This window comes from Triplophysa rosa, linkage group LG11, assembly GCF_024868665.1.
Source record: "Triplophysa rosa linkage group LG11, Trosa_1v2, whole genome shotgun sequence".
Lineage (NCBI taxonomy): Eukaryota > Metazoa > Chordata > Actinopteri > Cypriniformes > Nemacheilidae > Triplophysa > Triplophysa rosa.
Genome location: NC_079900.1, coordinates 25,014,584 through 25,034,537, shown reverse-complemented (window position 1 = coordinate 25,034,537; position 19,954 = coordinate 25,014,584). Strand labels below are relative to the sequence as shown.

General features: G+C 37.9%; 4 protein-coding genes across 6 annotated transcripts in view; 1 reads left to right on the top strand and 3 right to left on the bottom strand.

The window, feature by feature from the left end:
* Positions 1-852: 852 nt before the first annotated feature.
* Positions 853-8,212, bottom strand: gid4 (GID complex subunit 4 homolog). Its single transcript, XM_057345542.1, has 6 exons — positions 7,849-8,212; positions 7,321-7,380; positions 6,934-7,041; positions 6,731-6,832; positions 6,490-6,620; positions 853-2,904 (listed from the first exon to the last, which is right to left on the bottom strand). The coding sequence occupies exons 1-6, from the start codon at positions 8,035-8,037 to the stop codon at positions 2,841-2,843; spliced, it is 654 nt and encodes a 217-aa protein (XP_057201525.1). The 5' UTR covers positions 8,038-8,212; the 3' UTR covers positions 853-2,840.
* Positions 8,213-8,451: 239 nt separating this feature from the next.
* LOC130561311 (dynein regulatory complex subunit 3-like) lies at positions 8,452-10,597 on the bottom strand. The gene is made up of 6 exons (XM_057345538.1): positions 10,346-10,597; positions 10,124-10,255; positions 9,870-9,940; positions 9,660-9,783; positions 9,018-9,149; positions 8,452-8,917 (listed from the first exon to the last, which is right to left on the bottom strand). The coding sequence occupies exons 1-6, from the start codon at positions 10,505-10,507 to the stop codon at positions 8,795-8,797; spliced, it is 744 nt and encodes a 247-aa protein (XP_057201521.1). The 5' UTR covers positions 10,508-10,597; the 3' UTR covers positions 8,452-8,794.
* A 6-nt stretch (positions 10,598-10,603) lies between these two features.
* Positions 10,604-12,275, bottom strand: drc3 (dynein regulatory complex subunit 3). The gene is made up of 5 exons (XM_057345541.1): positions 12,143-12,275; positions 11,887-12,053; positions 11,637-11,783; positions 11,385-11,504; positions 10,604-10,814 (listed from the first exon to the last, which is right to left on the bottom strand). The coding sequence occupies exons 1-5, from the start codon at positions 12,273-12,275 to the stop codon at positions 10,686-10,688; spliced, it is 696 nt and encodes a 231-aa protein (XP_057201524.1). The 3' UTR covers positions 10,604-10,685.
* Positions 12,192-19,954, top strand: part of LOC130561307 (TOM1-like protein 2) — a 51,857-nt gene continuing 44,094 nt past the window's right edge. For 2 of the 3 annotated variants that reach the window (XM_057345534.1, XM_057345533.1), the window contains exons 1-2: positions 12,268-12,452; positions 12,992-13,119. In XM_057345534.1, the coding sequence (XP_057201517.1) occupies positions 12,391-12,452; positions 12,992-13,119 (190 nt within the window). In that variant the 5' untranslated portion in view covers positions 12,268-12,390. Of the gene's footprint in view, positions 12,453-12,991; positions 13,120-19,954 lie in introns of all 3 variants that reach the window. The other variant, XM_057345532.1, reaches the window with a different exon arrangement.

Here is a 19,954-nt window from a genome sequence, read left to right as displayed (position 1 = left end):
GAGCATTTGGGGAAAATGTTTGTGAATTTATGAATTGTGTTTTGAATTTACGAATCTGATTTTGTGAATGTGAATTGTGCTGTGAATTTATGAATTGTGTTTTGTAAATGTATTATTATTGAGACTGATTTGTCTCCATATATGTGGCTAGATGGGAATGCACTTGATCTGCAGTGTCCTGTGCGAATAAAATACACAAATGACCTTAACTACATTTGCAAAATGTCCGTAAAACACCAGTATGATTGTACCAAAAATAATAACCTTTATTTCTCTTTATGTGGACAATCAAAAATAAATAAGCTTATGCCCAAAATAGATTTCTGATGTGAAATTTGTAGGCCATTCTTTTAAACCCATCATGTGAAAGCAAATACATTTTAAATTGCAACGCATTATTTTGTTATCATTATTAACGATTTGGTTCCAAAATGAAATTCAAAAAAAATCTTTCAAAAATCACGTTTTTTATTATGTTATCATGTTTTATTGTGTTAGTTAGCTGTATTTATTTAGTTATGGCTTAAATCAAAACAAACCAACTGCAGTTTGATTGATATTAATTGGAATGCACAATAAAATTTATCTTTGAAAATTTTTAAAAACGCAAGTTGGTGGTAGTAGAAGTATTTCATGTTTTTGCACGGTATAGTAGCCTAAAATACCCTGTGAACACAAATCATTCCTGAAAGAGATGACACTACGCCATCTGGTGTTTGAGAAGCTGCTTACAATCACAATGAATCATTTTTATGCTCCTTGCATCACAAAAAAATTTTTTTCAAAGCAAACCAAACTAGCAACCATTTCTTTTCAGTGTCTAGCTCACATGAACATTTCAATCCACAGAGAAGAGCGTCAGTCACAGAACTCTCATGAAACTCGTCACGAGAACAGCCTTTATTTTATTATCCTTTGTGCCAATAAAAAGATTACTCATCATTTTAGAGAATTAAATCATTCATGTACACCACAAACATAGCTTTATTATGTACATCCCTCTGATTTACTGTAACAGTGTGTGTGTGTGCTGTGGCCATTCATATCCTTAGCATTTATTCAAAGAAAACAACATAAGGGCAGCAGATTAAACATCACAAACAAACATTTGTCAAAGCATGTTTCTTGCTTTTGTTAAGGACAAAAAAACCCTTCCAAAACGGAGTCGGGTAAAATATACATGTTTGCAATACAAGCCTAATATTGGGGATGCATGGGAATAATGTCTTACAAAGTCCCATGTCATTTGGGTTTTTCAACTAAACCTGGGCATGGAGAAAATATAGATGCAATTCTCTTTTGCATTACTTTATATATGTACAAATCTCACTGACATCTCAACACATCTAAACATCTGAGATGTTGCGTGAATAATCCTGTTATTAAATATTCTCTAGTCTACTTTTAGAAAAAGGAGGTTTGGCCGATGAGGTACAGCATCATTTCCTTTAAAACATCCCAAACGCTTTCATAACCTATACACTCACATTCATTTGCCATTCAAATAGTTTCTTTCCGTCTGTACAGAGCTTAATCGACTTGAGTGCTTACAAAAGTGGTACAACAGACAAATATCTGACTTTTAAGGCAAAGGGTTTGACTAAAGCTTGAATGGTTTGATCTGGGTATGTGTATTATGTAGCTTCTTATCATCAAACGAAAGATGGTTCAACATCTCCAGAGGTTCTGCTGTTGCAGCTAGATGGCGCAGTCGCTCCTGTGCAGTGCCATAGCAACAGATCAGGGCTAGTTGCCATCTTATGATCAACTTTCATCAGATCATCAAAAATGAGCTGTCCAGCATCTGGTCTGTTTGCTTTCAAAGAAGTTACATCTTCCTGAGCCCTCCAATAAAACGCTTGTCTATCCGTTACACCATCACCAAGGACCACGTTTTCCACGGCACTCCTTTCCGAAATGCGGAGCAATACTCTCTGAGCTGTAAATATTAAAGTGAACGCGTGAGAAGTGTGATTATTTCCAAACCTAACATACATTAGATTCTTGTGAGCTGAGATTTTTCTGGTTGCATAGCAAAACAATGAGCGCAAATCATCACCAGATCATTTTTTCAAACTCAGAAAGAAACGTTTCATCCAAAGCAGCATATACAAACATAATATACCTCTTTCCAAAACACCTGACTCATTTCATTTCATAATAAAAATATCACATTTAGAAGCGAGGGATCCGGCTGCTAACTATGTGAATCTTGATGATAAACCTTTTGTTATACAAAAACAATGTCCGAGAGCCAACCTGCCACTGAGAACATCAACCCTGTAGCCATTATTGGCAAGTTAACGTCGCTGCCGATCCTCAAGCACACGCCACATCTTTGACATGCCGGTAAAAGATGTCCATACGCACGGTGCTGATCACAGTCTGTGGTTTTCCATCGTCTTTACATACAGCTTCATTAAAAATAAATTAAAACTCATTTCTGAAGAATGACATGAGAAATTGGCCATGCTATCAAATGACAAGGTGACAGAAAAATCACCTCAACCATTGGCTCTTCCATCCAGCGCAAAGAAAAAAGTGATTTTAATTCCAAAACATCAAGGATAAAAATGGTTTTGCGAAGATGATTGGAGGACAAAAGCTTTAAAAACTCAAACGTAAAAGGAAAAACCAAACGCTAACACTGCTGCAAATCCCAGATTCCCACACGCCGACCAGCTTGTGTAGAGGGTCTCCTGAAAGAGCTCTCCGTGCCATCATCTAGGGTTCAGCAAGGGGAGAGGACCGGCGAGTCCCTGGCGTAATAATCTGACAGTTCCTCTCTCATCTTTTGTCCGTTTGATTGTCCCTCTTGCTATGACACAAGGACTTGCGTGTCACCGGAACTCATAGATGGGCGCGCTGTGCTCGGGAACATGGGTGAGGTTCAAAGACTGATACCTGTAATAAGAACGTGATAGAAGAGACAGATTTAAAACTCTGCTCTTTGTCATCTGACTAGGGCAGGGCAACATTTGGAATATTTATCATATACTATCCAGTGTTGGGTAAATTACTCTGAAAAAGGAATTAATTACTAGTTACTAATTCCATATTCAATAGTGTAATTAGATTACTGTACAAATTACTCTCTCCAAAAAGTATTTAATTACTTATTACTAATTACTTTCTATATCAACCTTGATTAGAATTGATTCAAAGATAGACGTGAAATGTCTTATTTAAATAATTCAAATAAATAATAAATAACGACAAATTATTCTTATTAACCGACCAAAGTATACAAATGTGAGAAGGATACATTACTGCATACATTTTAAAGTTAGACCACTATTGAATATATTACACAGTATTTAGTTTAATTACATCAGAAGTAACTGTAATTAAATTACAGTAAAAACAAGAGTAATCCCTTACTTTACTTTTCAAGGGGAAAGTAATTAAATTACAGTAACTAATTACTTAGTAACTAGTTACACCCACCACTGATACTATCATTATTTACCCAACCTCATGTAGTTCAAACCCCTGATGGCTTTGATTGAAAAAAAAGTGATTTTTTAAAAAGTTTTTAAGCTTCAAATGGATGCAAAAAAATTTTTTAAAAAGCACGCTTGCAGTGCACGGCATGAGTCACATGAAGGCACACAAACAGTAATAAACTATAACAGAATTAACTACTGCCATTAATATTTTAGTAGCGTCTGTGAGAGTGTATATAAATATGTATTATTACTCCTATTATTTGGTAGTAAAACCTCTGGTAAATCAAATATTATCAAACATCTTTAAAGGGATCCTTCACCCAAAAAGGAAAATTCTGTCATCATTTACTCACCTTTGAGTTGTTCCAAATCTGTATAAATGTCTTTGTTCTGATGAACACAGAGAAAGATATTTGGAAGAATGCTTATAACCAGACAGATTTTTCCCCCCATTGACTCCCATATTAGGAAAAAATACATTGGTAGTCAAAAGTGCCCCAGAACTGTTTGCTGTCCTACATTCTTCAAAATGTCTTCTGTGATCAACAGAACCAAAAAAGCTGTATAAATGTCTTTGTTCTGCTAAACACATAGGAAGATATTTGCAAAAGCGTCAGTAACCAAACAGATCTAATCCCCTATAGTATATATAGTACAGTATATGACTATAGTATTTATTTTCCCTACTATGGCAGTAAATGGGGGATGAGATCAGTTTGATTACTGACTTTCTTCCAAATATCTTCCTTTGAGTTCAGAAGAACAAAGAAATTTATACAGGTTTGGAACAATTTGAGGGTGAGTCAACGATGACAGAATTTTCATTTTTTTGGGTGAACTGTCCCTTTAATAGTATTTTTTAGCTATATCACCCAGCTCTGACCCAACAAGTTGTTTTTACCCTGATGTTTAGAAGGATACCTTGCGTTGGAATTACACTTCTGTCATAAACACGACTAAAAGACTAAGAGAGCATACTGCACATGGTGTGGTGTCGGTAAGTCCATTCCCAGTTAAAAGGACAGTTTGTTTAGCTTTATACTACAGTTTAGGGCTGCAGCTATCGATTCTTTTACTAATCGAGTATTCTACTGATTTTTCCATCGATTAATCGGGTATTCGGATAATAAGTACTTTTTCTTTATTAAAAAGCAATACTAAATATACAAGAGAAAATAAGACAGGTCTCTTAAAATGAGTAAAACAACTAATTTGTTTCCTTTTTAGAACAATTAGTTTTTATTGCTGAAATAGCATACATTAATATCTGTGAAAACTAAACCCATTTAGTACATTCCATTGCCATATTAAATTCAAAATGCAATATAATACAAATATATAAATAAGAAACATGAATAAAAATGGAAATAATAATTTCAAACAATAGCCTATGACTTTTATTTTGGCAGGTTGTCAGAAGACGCTTATTTTTTAGTATGTCTGTTTCTTCACTCAAACAATAACATGTTTGTGAAATAAACTCTCAGCGCAACTCTGGAGGTGAAGTTTATGTCCTCATTCAGCGCAGACGCAGACAAATTTATGAGCATCACGCGTGTAGCACGTTAAACTGTGCAGTTCATTCACTCAGACACGCAGAACAGACAGATGACATGTGTAAATAACAGGATTCGGCGTCCACTAGTCCGCATCTAGTTTGATGGACTCAATGCAGCCGGAAAACAAGTTTCACTCGTAAAATAGACTAAAACTAAGTAAAATATCAGTTCACCATTTCAATAAGCTATTAGGGCTGTGACGGTGGCAGTTTTTTACCACCGCGGTGGTAATAGACAAATCGACCGTGGTGGTTGAGAAATATATATTATTTATATAAATAATATTTATATTATTATATTTGCGTGTAGCAACCACATGACGAGTGGAAGAGAAATATAGACCTTATTTAAATACTTGAAATTGTTAAATAATTGAAATATGATATCTGAAATAAATGAGGATGAAACATCCGTCAATGTTTAACGCGCAAATCCATCAGTGAAACGGCACACTACAGCATATAAAACATTTAAATAAACATCAGTAAATAATGAAAACTTAAATGATATAAGAAAGCTAAATACTAAATAAAAAAGCTCTTGTTGCAGTAACTTCAGTCAGTGGCGTATTAACCCTTACAGTCCTTAACAATTCCATTTGAAACAAACTGTTTAAACCTACATTGGCTTTCCTATTCAGATTGCCATAAAAACTTTACTTTTTCCGACTCGTTGATGTGAAACTTACTTGTTGACATTGTCCAGATTAAAATGTGTACAGCTGCACTAAATGCGCGTTCAGAAGATGTGCACAGGAGCGCAAATGAAGAGATGTCTCTCCGCAACCGCGGCAAAACCTGCGCGCGCTCCGACACTAAGCAAGCGGGTCATAGCCAGTTTTGATTTTACGTATCTGTTCATTTCACAACAAGATCCATTGCAGAAGCCGCAGAATAACCTGGGTTTTGCCGTGCAGGCCTGCGCTCGAACGCACCAACGGAAACGTATGCCAATAATTTCTGTTAATTTAAAATCTTTTAAATAAAACCATCCACAACTGAAAGGCTACAACTAGCAATCGTTATCGCAACTCTCATATTTATTACACCTATATTTGTCAGAGTGACGTGCACTACCGCCGGTGGCAGTTCTCCACCGTCATGGCACTTTACCATAGCTGCGGTGCGGTTGTTACGGCAACCGTCACAGCCCTATAAGCTATCAGTTATTTATCAGCATGAGAAATACGTGTGAGCGTGTGAACATACTAAAATGCGTGTGTCTCGTGGTGAATGCATGAGACTTGAGAGCCCTGTAACATGAATAGATTTTAGCGGGCTGTGCGTCAGTAATAACGGTCCGTGGGGAAACGCAGCGCTCCGTGTGTACTGTAGTTAAATGGATTAAACGAGGCTTCGAGGCAACAAAAATTACCTCGATGATTTTTTGTATTCGAATAACTCGAGTTACTCGAGGAATCGTTTCAGCCCTACTACAGTTATTCCGAGTCTTTTAAGTCAGTAAAAGCACACAAGAAGTACCATTCAGAGCTTCTGTGGTAGTAGTAGCCCTCTATGGTGGCTGTGGACTTCTGGAAGCAGATGTAGTAGAAGCCAGCGAAGGAAGCGCCGCTGATGTCTTTGATCGTGTGGTCTGGAACCAAAAACTGCTCCTGGATCAAACAATCGGAACAGCAAACTTATTTTGTTATGTTTATTTCACTTATACTTTCTGTAAGTGCTGAGACTGTGAAAGGAGTTTTAGCAATGAGATAAACTGCACCTTCCACCGCATGAAGACGTAATCACTGTTCTTTAGCTCTTCATAGTCGAAATCATCCGAGTTAAAGCTTTTTGCATACTGATAAAACGCCTGAAACTTTCCCTGAGACGGTAAAAAGAAACATTGAGCAGATTATTTCTCACAATCACAATTCATAGAACAGCAGTACAACACGCACAGCAGGTGAAACTCGTGATCATTACCCAGTGTTTACGGTCAACGTCCTCATCCGCATCCCATTTACGGGTTAAAAAGGGTCGTTTCTTGCTTATGATCTCCCCGGCAAAGAATGTAGTGAGGGTGGGATATTCCTATGGATGACAAAGACACAAGGTGAGATCTTTCCCTTCACTGTGCTGTCAAGCATCATGGAAAGTGGACTTTGGTTGTTTACGGTTGCCAAGCATCATTGCATCATCACTATTAAAGTCCATTCATTTAAACAACAGATTGCTTTCTTTTCATCGTTTCAATTCACATCAGCAAAGTTCTAAGATCACAAATGATTAACAAAATATTGAAGATTTTGTAATGGCGACGATGACCCCATTAGATCTAAAGCTCAAATCTGTGAGGCAGCAATGTCTTACCTCTGTCAGACCTTTGATTTTGAGATATCCACACAGATAAGAATCCTCCATAGTCACGTGCTGTGGGTCAAAAACAACAAAAGTCACTTGAATAATGTACTGGCATGGAAGGGTGTACAGGAATGAAACTGCAAATGTGGGCCAATGCAACAAACTCCCATCGGAAATCTGTTCCCTCAACTTTAACGTATTATGTCCTCAGATTCACTGACGTAAATTTTGGAAGGCTGATACACACTTATGTACAACTACACGTGATGCCCAGTAACACACAAACATTACAGTCTTACCGTATCACATACAGCTAAACCAGTGAACACGTCTAATAACAAGCTGTCTGCTTAGACAGCATGCTTTCAGCATCACAGACCCAACACCTCGTGAGCTGCCTAACTTAATTGGAAATGACTCTACGTAGGTCTCAAAGCCATGTGATCTACATACACATACAGTATTTTGGAATATCTCAGTCGCGTGAGTTATGTTTTGCCATCTGCCCTAAACAGGCAGCACTCTTTAGTCGTTTACCTGCAGCACGACCTCGACATCATAGGAGTTGCCTTTGCTCTTCTGGTGTCCGCGGAACTGAGATCCGCTGTACAGCAGAGACGTGTTGACGCCGGGCTGATGGGTGTTGATCGGCGGGGGCGGAACGAGAGAGGCCGAGGACGTACAGGCCATCGACGAGCCCAGACAGCAGTCGCTACGGACCGGCATGATGGATCGCTTCTTCGGGGCAATCCCCGAGCGCAAACCGCCTCGTGTCGCTTATCTAATTCACCGGAGGAAGGAAAGGGGCAACGCTGACAGCACGACGGGTGACTTTCGGAGTTTCTCCCGCAGGACGCGCGTTAACGTCCCTCAGCGTAGAACGAAGACGCGCAACACCGCGTCATGTGATCCAGCATCCTGGTTTGTGGTTGGATAACGGACTTCGAATCGCTAGAACGCTGAATGCTCATTGGCTACTTAGGAACACGCTGGACGGGATATGAAGTTTTTATTTGGTGGAAACAGTGACTGTTGGTGGAAGACAGCCGTCTCTAAAACTGGCGATCATCTGAGTTATTCTTTTATATTTTGAAATGAAAATAAACGAGTTATTTTCTTTAATTTTATTACATTTGTACAAAGTACGCAGAGCACAAAATTAGCAGAGAACCAGGGTTGTTTATGTGTTCTCTTGGATATTATCAGTATGCTGCTAAACTATATATTTCATATAATATTTACAAAATAAAAAAGCATATATTTATAGATGCCAACACACCCCATTTAAAATGCCCTTGTATGTACAGATCGATTGCTGTAACATCGTCACTACTCTGTAGGTGGCAGCATTGTACAGGAGAATAAACACAAGGATACATTTGTAACTACTGTACAGTAGGATACATTTCATACATTTTTTTGTAAAAAGAAAATACAAACTTGACCATGCTTCTCCAGACATGTACTATATTAACAATCTGACTTAAGAAGCATCTTGTTGGTTTTCAGAAAACTGCATGTCCTCCAGCTGGTTCTTCCCATAACTAAGATATGAACGGATCTCCGAGATGCGTTTGCGATTCCGTATCAGCTCCTCATTATTTATCTATTAACATAAACAAGTGAACAATATAATAGAACTATACCAGTAATACAGAGCAATAGAAAGGAATAGAAATAAAACATACGTAACAAAAATCATCTACCGTTTTTTGCAGGCCACTGCTCCAGCTGTTGATCTGTGTCAGAAGCTCATCTTCTCTGTTGTCAATCTTCAGCAGGTGGGTGTCATGGGAAGCACTAACCGCATTGGTCACTGTGTCCTTATCTACAAAAAGCTACAGCGCAGAGTTCTGAGTGCTGATCAATACTGATACTAAAAAGAAGTGTCTGGACTCAAGTCACCATGGGCTTGACTCCTTCATTATTCAAAAGAAGTTAGAAATGACCAAAATAACAATTTGTGGTAAAAGGTAGTACACAAACATTTACAAACAGTAAACACATTAATTACACATTCAGTACTTTGATTGGGTTTCAGTGGATCCAATACCATTTTACTACTGGATATCACATGACCCCTAAAAGATTTGTTGTATGGTTTTGGGGTTCTTCAACTAATTCTGGGGCAATTATAAGCATTATAAAACCGTTTATTTAAATTAAGTTAAGAAATACATTTTCCTTTGTTGTCATACCGGGACATCATAATAGTCAAGAATATTATGATTCATTTTTGTTAATAAGGCTTTTTGTTAATAAGGCTTGTGTTACACACAAATTCTTTAAAAAAAATCACTTTAGGATCATTTTGGCATGAAGTGACCATGACTGTGTTTTCTACTTACCATGAGCACATCATCAGGCATTTCTTCTTCTAGCTCATTTTTGGCCACCTTCTCCAGTGTTGCCAAGGCGATCTCCAGTTGTTTTTCATGGTGTTCGTTCTCCAGGTCTCGGAATTGTGCAAATGTGTGTCGAAGTTAAAGAGGCCTCATCAGCATGATATTAAAAAAGCATGCATAAAATGTTTAACAGCATTTGTTTTTTAAGGATATATGCCTTGCACATATTCAATGAAGCCTACAACCATCTCCGATATATTCCTATCAAAGTCTTTGATGATGTCCTTAAAAAAAGAATGACATATTTGTGATTGCATAATAAGCAAATCAACAGAAGCACTTGGATTATTATATTATATTTAAATAAATTATTTTAAAAGTGGTCACTGATTAACCCCTATCAATCTTTAGAAGAAATAATCTGAATGTATGTCATAACCCCCAGACTGAGCGTTGTTCATCCTGACCTCCAGTTGTTCCACTAGCTCCAATTCCAGGCTCATGAGTGTTTCAGAGAGCTGGTTCAGCTCTTCTTTGCAGATACTGATGTGATCTTCAAGCAGCCCATCATCTGTGATTTTCTTCATTTTCACAACCTTCTGCAATAGAGTAAAACTTCACTTGTGAGTATATATTCTTGCAGGTCAGTGGCTCACGTGCAGCTACAGAGTAGTGTTGACGTGACCAACCTGCCTCCTGGAACTTTCAAAGTCAGCTACTATCTGCGCTGCTCTCTGCTGATTGTCTGCCACGGCTTTATGGTAGCAGGCAAAAAAGCATTCGACCTCAGCCGTTCTCTGCATGTGCTGACTCAAGCCTGCATCAAATATCTGCGTACAGAGGCCTTCCATTTTATTCTTATATGTAAATGCATTGTTAAGGTTTATGGGCCTTTTAGTGATGCCTCTTAGTATTTTTATTGATAAGTGATGGAATTATGAAGAGTAGAGTTTTTTTTTTATTAAAAAATACATTGAATTGAGATTTTGGTCAAAACTGAGAATTTGGTTGATTTACTTCAATGGAATTTCAATAACAAGGATATGACTCCAGCAGTGCTGTCATTCCAGGAAGGAGAGTCAGTATATCTGCATCCGGATCATCAGTAAACATGCTGTTAAACAGCTGTGGTCCATTCAAGAACTCCACAAAGGCATCCTGCCAAGAAAGAGACACTTAATAAAAATGTAGTCTGCTAGGACAAACTGACCTCATGCAATTACTAAAATGAGTTTAAGAATTGATAAAAAAAAAAACCAGTGACATTTGGGTAAATGTTTGCAAAAAGCGGCTCAGAGAAGTGAAGTTGGATATGAGAAAAGCTCTAGCACCACAATGGACCGATATCTATTGCAATGAAATTCATGAGCTTTAAAATGTAATTCATAATTTGTTAGACCTGAATTATAAAACCTACGACAGAGGAAGCCCTTATAAAAATAATTTTATTAATGTGAGTACTTCATTTAAATGTATACTTTCAGTGAACTTTTTACATACTTCTCAGAGAAAACGTAGTTGTAAAGATGTTCTCAGAATTAACCACTTCTACATCTAAAGTGTCCTTAAAAGCACACGTTTATAAACTAAGTATACCAATTTAGTCCCAAGTAGTACTGAAATAGTACGCTAACAACTGGTACTTAATACATAAAGTATACTTATTAGAAATATACAAGAAATTTGCCTAATACTTTATAAAATGATCTTGAAGTCAACTTTTTTCACCTTGTGCAGTTGAAGCTCCAGGTTGTTGATTCTTTGAGCCTCCATGGCCTGTTGCTCCTGCTGCTCATTTTGTAGTATTTCTTCAATAGCATACTGATACTTTGTGATGGCCATCTCTCGCTAAACATGCAAGTCGAATGTGTATGAATGAAACACGGTAAGCCATAGGCATTTTGTCAAAGCCAAATGCAACCAAATGTGGTTATACTGTACAGTATATTAATATTTATAATGTATATATAAATGAATTACAGTCGGTTCATCCAGCAGTCTGTAGTCAAGGTAGACCACATGTGGAAGATTGGTTGTCACGAATGTCTTGTAGCATTCTTCATCATAAATGGGATTTCCAGCGAGGTTGAGAGTGCGCAGGTTCTTAAACTTTCTGAGGTATATCACCTGCAGGATCAGATATGAGTTTTATGAACTTTACGATTGACCAACATACTGGAATAACACAATTTTTGGTCTTCTACGTCTAAACCACATTTGATCATCTTACATTATCAAGCTGAGCAATTGCATTGTTTCCAATGGAGAGGATGTTCAGGTTTTGAAGAGCATCCAGCTTTTCGATGACAGAAATGCGGTTGTTGAACAAACTTAAATCCTGAAGTTTCACAAGAGTGTCCAGACCTTCTATCACCTTGATATTATTGAATGACAGATCTGAGTAAAAGAAGAACAGTGCTGTGGTTGGAAATTCGACAAAACGGTTATATTATAATAACTGGATTATTTTAACAGGACAAACTCACCAAGCCAGAGCAGATTAGTCAGGTTTTCCAACCTTTCAATCTTCTCTATAACATTATTATTCAATTGAAGTTTTGTTAGAGATGTGAAGTGCCACAGGTGGTAAATCTTCAGGATGTCTGTAGAAATACACATCAGGAGAAAATATTGCAAATATAAGTCCAACAGGTAAGAAACATGTGTTGTGTATTGACAAGAATAGAAAAAGTGGAATATTACAGATATTCTTACTCTTGTATTCTAGTTGCAGATGGAGAACCTCCTCATATTGGATGCCCTCTTTCTTGGCTATCTCGCCAGCTTGCCCTTGAGGTCTCTGTTTCTCAATTGCCTGTTGTAACATCTCCTCATCCACTACTTTGGGTTGCTCTCGTTTCCAATTTATTTCAGCCATTTATAACTACGTTAGCAGAAACACGTTGCCTACAGAGATTAGCAAGAGTGTAAGAAATCGCCTAAGGTAGCATGCAACCAGTCAAAATATTTGCATCAACTACCTACTTAAAAAGTCGCTCATAAATTCGAAATATGACGGATTACTGGCACCCCTACCAGACGCTAACACCGTTGCTTAGCAACAGATGACGTTTAACTTCCGCAGTTTTGAGTTGAGTCATTTTACGCAAACCAACGTTGCTTGTACTTATTATAAGACAAAACGTACCAAAGAGCGGTAGAAAACGTAACCGCCAGCAATTATATTTATGCGTTTAATTTTAATTTACGGCTTATATTATGGAAAAACAATATTAGATAAACAGAGACTTTTTAACTGGAGCTCAGCGGTTAACCCGTGATCGACAGGGGTATTGATCAATCAATTAAAAGTTCCGTGTGTTTGAACCAATCAGACAGCGCCATGGGCGGGGCTTGCGCACGCCGTCCGTCAGCGGATGTCTCTCTAGGCGGATTGTTGTTGTCATCAAGATGGAGTTCTTGTTGGGGAATCCGTACAGCACTCCTGTTGGCCAGCGCATCGGTGAGTTAACAGCTTAACAGTCTAATGTTTTAAAATATGTTTTTTTATAATGTTTCATAGGATAATACAGATCAAATTCATTCACGGTTCCTGCATGCTGCTGTGAATGGGAGTAATAACCGGCAGCATCCTGTCGGAGGGACAGGCAGGTCTGTAAACTAAATGAGATGATGAAAGGGAAACTCTAGAAAACTGTATTCATCGGATTTATTCTTTATATTTTAATCTGTATGTCTTGTACCAGTTTGAATATGGCTGGATGGAGGAGACCCTCGTCATGACATTTAACTAAGTTAATAACTGTCTATATATTATACTATTTATTTTCGAGCATGTAAAATTTAGTTAGTGCTGTGAGAAGTGAATCTACCTGTAGTTCAGATTTGAACATGTATTTATAATGTTTGTTATTTCTCTTTATAATAATTTATTATGGGTTACATATATTTAAATGACAAAATGTCAAGAAGTTACATACAACGTCCTGCATATAAAAAAGAATAATAATATATTAAATAATATTATAATATTCTTTAGTAAATCAATATGTGAATATTACATTTAATATTAATACACGTTTTTTTCATTCTTATGTAAATTATTGTGCCCACAGTTTTAATGTACACATTTATGAGTCCATCTGTAACTGGAAAATATAACGTAAAAATACATCAGTGTGAAAAAATCCAGTAAGGGATAGCCAGTTGCAACATCTTTTTATCATAAAGTCCTGATTAAACAAGGTTGATGAAGAATTTTCTAAAATCATCTTTAATGCAGTATGTAACGTAGCTTCCCTTCAATGTTAATGATCTGCAAAATTGTTAATCATAAAAGTCCATGATAAACAAAGATATAGCGTCTCAAAATAAAGAGTCGACTCTGAATCGCCATAACGAGTCGTTATTTTTTCCAAGCTCAGGCCTGCAATTTTCAGAAATCACGATTTAACACATTTGCATAATCCCCACCTGCACTCTGACCTGCCCACAAAGACTTCTGATAGTTTGTGTTTACATCCTGTAGGGGAGACGCTGTGTTCTGTGCTGCAAAATCAAGCATGTAGTTGTTTTTACTTCCAAATCCAAAGGATGGTGATGTAAAGAACCAGAGGATAAAAATATTTCCCCCACGATTGCACAGCAGTATAATCCAAACCTTTTGCCATTTTACTGACAACTTTTTCTCCAACCTTGGCGAGTTCATGTGTGGGATTTGCTAAACGCTTGTCCATGAAAGATGTGTCAGCATGACTTTATTTGGACCAATAAACATCTCTGAATCACAACCTGCAAGTGTGATTAATAAGAAGTGTAAGTTATATCATCTATTAATCGTTGAAAATTGCTCATTAAAGCCTGGCTCAGATTACAGGATTCTCGGCCAGAATTTACCCCGATTTCCCCTCCCGAGAATCTTTGAAAAAATCGGGTCCAGAACCTCGATCGGGTCCGAGATTCGGCCCAGATTATCACGTAATGTGAGGCGTTCACAGATCGAATCTTACACCTACCGATCTGCTCCGAGAGAGATCGGGGCCGCCCCGATCATATCAAACATGTTTGATATTTAGGATTTTAAATCGGGGTGATGACGTTGGTACTTTCGCAACAGGCAATGAGAGGCACATCTGCAAGGTGACTGACAGACCTTTAAAAATGTCGACCGCGAAAGCTCCTGCAAGGGTACGTTGGACAGCGGAGATGATGGAGGAACAACTTGTGGCAACAGCATGATTGTCTATATAATGTATCCTCCAAAACATACCACAACCGCACAGATAAGGAAAAGAGCTGGGGAGACGTCGCGTCGGTTTTAAATGTACCAGGTAAATTAACTGCTAACGCGCAGCTTGTAGTTTCGTTCAACAGATTGTTATTTGGCTATAGGCATACAGATAACATGCGTTTATGCGTTTGTTTTTATGCTGTATCTTATAATCACATTGGCATTCATCTTTATTCTTGGCAGCAACTATTTTTTTTCTTCCGTTATTTATTAACATTAAACTTAAGCGGCTCGCCCAAAGCACAGTCATAACTTCAGCCCTAGCAAAAAGCATTATAGCACCCCCTGCTCAAAATACGTTCCCGCGGCTTTGGACAGACAGACAGAGAATCATTCAGAGAGCGACAAAGACGTTACACAACCGTTGCCAGGTGAGATCACGTGAAATTAACTTTGCGATGTCCCTTTGTTTACTTCTGTTTCCCGGTGAGATGACTTAAGAGGCGTCCTCTGGTATGATAATCTTAATATTATCCTGTAGTTTGGGTGTCTTAGAATGTCTTTTGATGTGCAATTATGAATAACTTTACCCCCCAACGTTTTCTTATCTGGACATTTCACATTCATAAATGCAAGTTTACAAAGGGCAAACCTATTTTTGTAGTGCTTGAAAAAGAGATTAAAATGTAGATGTGATGTCAACATCTAAAAATAGTAAACCCATTAAAACGGTTACTATTAGCTCCTTTTACAAAACTGCATTTCCTATGGATATGTAAAATATGTGTAATTTAGTTGTACGCTGATGAGTGTGAGCTTGTTTAAGATTTTAAATAAGAGAATCTGTCAAGATTCTCCTTATGTGTGTGCTGCAACCAGAATTTTTAATCTTTCCTGATTTTAAAACTCCTGTAGTCTGAGCCAGGTTTAAGATTTTAAATAAGAGAATCTGTTAAGATTCTCCTTATGTGTGTGCTGCAGCCAGAATTTGAAATCTGTCAGGATTTTAAAACTCCTGTAGTCTGAGCCAGGTTTTAGTGCATGTTATGTGGTGTACACATACAGCAGCTATTACGGTCCTACTGAAATAGTTCTGATAATCAGGTGTGAGCCCACTATTGTCTAAATATGTGTCGTTTAATGTAGAGTGTCTGTCATTTTTATTACTTGGATTCATGATAAAGGATGTGGATAGATTTCGTTGATATGCTGTAATGTTAAAGTCATTTACGTTAGCATTGCGGCTAACATTAACGTTAGTTTACTATGCTGTGTTTATCTTTATAACACAAATCAATGCCATTTTTTAAAACTTTGCATCTATGTGTACTAATAATCTTTGTGAATAAATGTAATTGTGCATCACGGAAAGACCAATCACAACAGACTGGAGTAACCGATTAATCGGAGCACATTGGGCACGTTAAACTGTGCAGTTCATTCATTCAGACACGCAGAACAGACAGATGGCATGTGTAAATAACAGGATTTGGCATCCACTAGTCCGCATCTAGTTTTATGGACTCAATGCAACTTATGCAAGTTTCATTTGCAAAATAGACTAAAACTAAGTAAAATAGCAGTTCACCATATCAATAAGCTATCACTTATTTATCAGCATGAGAAATAAATGTGAGCGTGTGAACAGACTAAAATGCGTGTGTCTCACGGTGCGAGTGAATGAGACTTGAGAGCCCTGTAACATGTACAGGCTTTAGCGGGCTGTGCGTCAGTGATAACTGTCCGTGGGGAAACGCAGTGCTCCGTGTGTACTGTAGTTAAATGGATTAAAGAGGCTTCGAGGCAACAAAAATTGCCTCGATGATTTTTTGTATTCGGAAGGGGGGTGGGGTGCGCTGTAACTCATTATCATTTAAAGAGACTTGCACCAAAACGGGTTGCTGTGAACATAGCTGTTTTTGATGAGGCAAAAAGGGTTTTGTTTACACAGCCATTGAGTGTTTTTAAGCAAAATATGTTCCAGACATTTCATGAAGACCCTAATAATCATACCAACTTGTTGAAAGTGCTCATACAATGAGTCCTTTAAGAAACAATTTTAAAAACATTTGCGTTAAATAAAGTGCCTTTATCAACAAAACGAATAACCATTGCACACATCGTGCAACCATCAAATGAGAAACGAACGAATATAAAAAACTTCACGTTAAATAAGGTGCCTTTATCAACAAGACGAATAATCACTGCTCAAACAAATAAAAAAACTGTTGATTTTTTTACTGCGGGACCCATTTTGGCCACCTCATTTTTGTGGTGCGCTTGAAGGTGTGCGTGTAAAGTCAGAGTGTTACCTCCGGATGCTGCCACCTTCATCAGGCAAAGTTTACAGGTTGCCTCATTAACGTTTCCAGGTTCCCTGTTGGCATTGGGTTTAAATCCAAAATATTTCCAAATAGGCGCTTTTGCATTTCGCTTTGAAACCAAATCTTCCGCCATGGTTTTGTCCGTTAGCTCGCCTCACTCTCCTCACATGAAATCTGAAATCCATAAATGAAATCTGACACCTGCTGCTGATCTTTGTTGCAACACTGATTCCGCTAACGCTAAATTGAGAAGACGCGTTCTGGCTCGTTATTGTAGTCAGTCACTAACTGAATTAAGTGCTTTATTGCTATAAAACTTAACGACGGTGGTGTAGGGAACTCAATGAGGAACAGTATTATTTAAACACTATTCTTCACCAAATTTGTAAGAATTATCATGAGCTTTGATCACAATTATAAGTAATATATTCTCCACCACCCTTTGTAAGGGAAACAAATATCAGCCCAAATTGGGATGAATTTTATTGATTATGATCAATTATACTTATCTGGATCAAATTCATGATTTGGGGAAATCACTTAGCATTACGAGCAGGTAGCAAGAATCTGCATGTTTAGGGACTCCGGATTATGAGCATGAACTACAAACAACGTCACGTGTGAAATAAAACAGGTCTTTTATTACGTAGACTACACACATGCAGTTTAGCGTTGGAAGAAGGTTGAAGTTGAAGCAGAGAAAAGAACAGAGCATGAATTTATGGCAGTATTTGATATTCAGGAGACCAATAGCCTGAACAAACATCAGTTTCTTACTTGTAAAGCACCTTTGTTAAAAGGATTAATGATGCTCTATGCATCCATTAATAAGACTAAGTATGATACTTGCATGTCTTGCCCATCAAAAGAAAGAAAGTGTCCTGATGCAGTTTGTTGAGGCTCCAGTGGATCTTGGCTGGAAGTGATCAGATAGAACCAGTTTTAAGCAGAGGATCTGTATCTGGAAAGACGAGGCTTCTTCTAGTCCATCCTTTAGAGATAGTTCTACCCTTGTAGAGGTGACATGGACAGAACCCGAACAAAAAGAAAAGCAAAACGCAAGAAGACAGAGGAGAGAAAGAAACAAAAACGAACCCGCTAACGGAAGAGACTGTGGTCTCTTTTAAGCTGTAAGGATGTCACATCCTACAGATGTGACTGACCCAATCAGGAGATGGCACCTTTGGAGGGAAAGTTAATTGTCTTTGTTTTCCACAAGGTGTTTTGAAAAATGATATATGAGCCCGCCAAATCACAGCGATGCCGATTACAATTATTACAAATGACTAGAGGTCCCCAGGTAATACTATCAGGGCATATCAAGCGATCTCTAACAAAGCAATACAGGGTTTTTCCTGCATAGAGAAATTGGAGGCGGCCGCCTCCGTCAAATGTCGTGCCACCTCAGGCTCTTGCCAAAATTATGTTGCGAGTCTTCACAAGAAATGCTGCGTGCATTTAACAGACTGTCATTTGTAACTGCAGTTGCAACATTACGCCACAATGGAGGCGCTGTTTTGTTATCAGCACACTGAGGCGCTAAAAAGAGTTGTAGAACAAGAGCCAGCCTGTGTTTCATGGCTGTTTGTTTTGCGTCCAAGTACGTTTAATTTCTTGAAATTTATTAAATTAACATGACGTACATCATTGTAATGTCTTTAGCTGTGCAGTTGGATCGTTGAATCAGCGTATACTGTACACAGCGAGTTCGCCAGTATGAACGCACATTGCGTTAAGAACGACTCGCACACGAATGACTCATTTGAACCGATTCATTTAAACTATTGAACTTTTCAGTCACTAGCGAATATAAGAGATCCTTGAATCATTTAAAGTGAACCACAGAGAATGCAAGATGTGAATGAGCTTTGCTCATTTAGAAAGTTGGCTATTGTGGGCTGAAAAGTTAGTTGAAATGATAAAAAAGCTTTATTTGATTAAAAAAACATTTCTGTTTGGTTGAATAAAAGTAATGTTTTATATAACTTAATAATTGTCATTTTATCTAATTTTATTAGAACTTTTATTATGTCAAACTCAAAGTCACTTTGGTTAAGCCACTTAAAGGTACGGTAGGCCTACGTGTGTGTGTACAAGGTCAGGATGGCACCACCTCAGCCTCATTTTGAGCCAGAAAAAAACCCTGCAATAGTGACGCATAGTACAAATATGTTTTACTAACATAAGATTGCTGCGCCATTCCTATCGGATCCAATATTGACAGCATAGCACTGCTTTTTAATTTTAGTCTCTCCGCAAAGACTTGTTCAAGGAATCCGCGTTGAAATGAAGCGAACAAACAGTCAATGTTTTCCCCACGTGAGCTGGAACGTCTTAAAAAATGAACTTCAACCACGCATTCCTACTGTCGGAATCCGAAGGAAGGTTATGCAGCGACTGTGTTCTTCCACAACCAGGCACTGCACAATATTTTGTGATCTTTAACGGCATGATGCTTACACTCGCTCTATCTGGTTCTGTGCAGCTTGTGTTCAGTACTGTCATGCGTGAACCAGTGGGCAGGGCTCGAGAAGTAGGCGTTGATATTCTTCTGTAGAGGCGTTGATATTCTTCTGTGGAGGCAGTGTTCAACCTATCTATGACAGGTGCATTCCAGGACCTGCCATTCGTTCAGCCTCGTGTTAATAACAGTTGTTATTTCAGTAACAAGGGCGTTTTCAGGTCTGACACTTATAGGATGTTTGCTTGAATACGATTCCCTTTTATATAACAAAAGCTCGGGTTAAAATTGTGGTCCTAGTTCACTGCACCTTTAATGCCCT

What these genes read in the sequence shown, in the direction of transcription:
- gid4 (XM_057345542.1), bottom strand. Translation starts at nt 8,037, where the DNA reads ATGCCGGTCCGTAGCGACTGCTGTCTGGGCTCGTCGATGGCCTGTACG. An exon ending in ATGTCGAGGTCGTGCTGCAG is followed by an intron (nt 7,381 to 7,848) that starts GTAAACGACTAA and finishes TTTGACCCACAG; the next exon opens with CACGTGACTATGGAGGATTC. An exon ending in AAATCAAAGGTCTGACAGAG is followed by an intron (nt 7,042 to 7,320) that starts GTAAGACATTGC and finishes TGTCATCCATAG; the next exon opens with GAATATCCCACCCTCACTAC.
- drc3 (XM_057345541.1), bottom strand. Translation starts at nt 12,275, where the DNA reads ATGTGTATTTCTACAGACATCCTGAAGATTTACCACCTGTGGCACTTC. An exon ending in GACTAATCTGCTCTGGCTTG is followed by an intron (nt 12,054 to 12,142) that starts GTGAGTTTGTCC and finishes TCTTTTACTCAG; the next exon opens with ATCTGTCATTCAATAATATC. An exon ending in TGGAGCTTCAACTGCACAAG is followed by an intron (nt 10,815 to 11,384) that starts GTGAAAAAAGTT and finishes CTTTCTTGGCAG; the next exon opens with GATGCCTTTGTGGAGTTCTT.
- LOC130561311 (XM_057345538.1), bottom strand. Translation starts at nt 10,507, where the DNA reads ATGGAAGGCCTCTGTACGCAGATATTTGATGCAGGCTTGAGTCAGCAC. An exon ending in ATTGAATATGTGCAAGGCAT is followed by an intron (nt 9,784 to 9,869) that starts ATATCCTTAAAA and finishes ACTTCGACACAC; the next exon opens with ATTTGCACAATTCCGAGACC. An exon ending in GCAGTGGCCTGCAAAAAACG is followed by an intron (nt 8,918 to 9,017) that starts GTAGATGATTTT and finishes TTATGTTAATAG; the next exon opens with ATAAATAATGAGGAGCTGAT.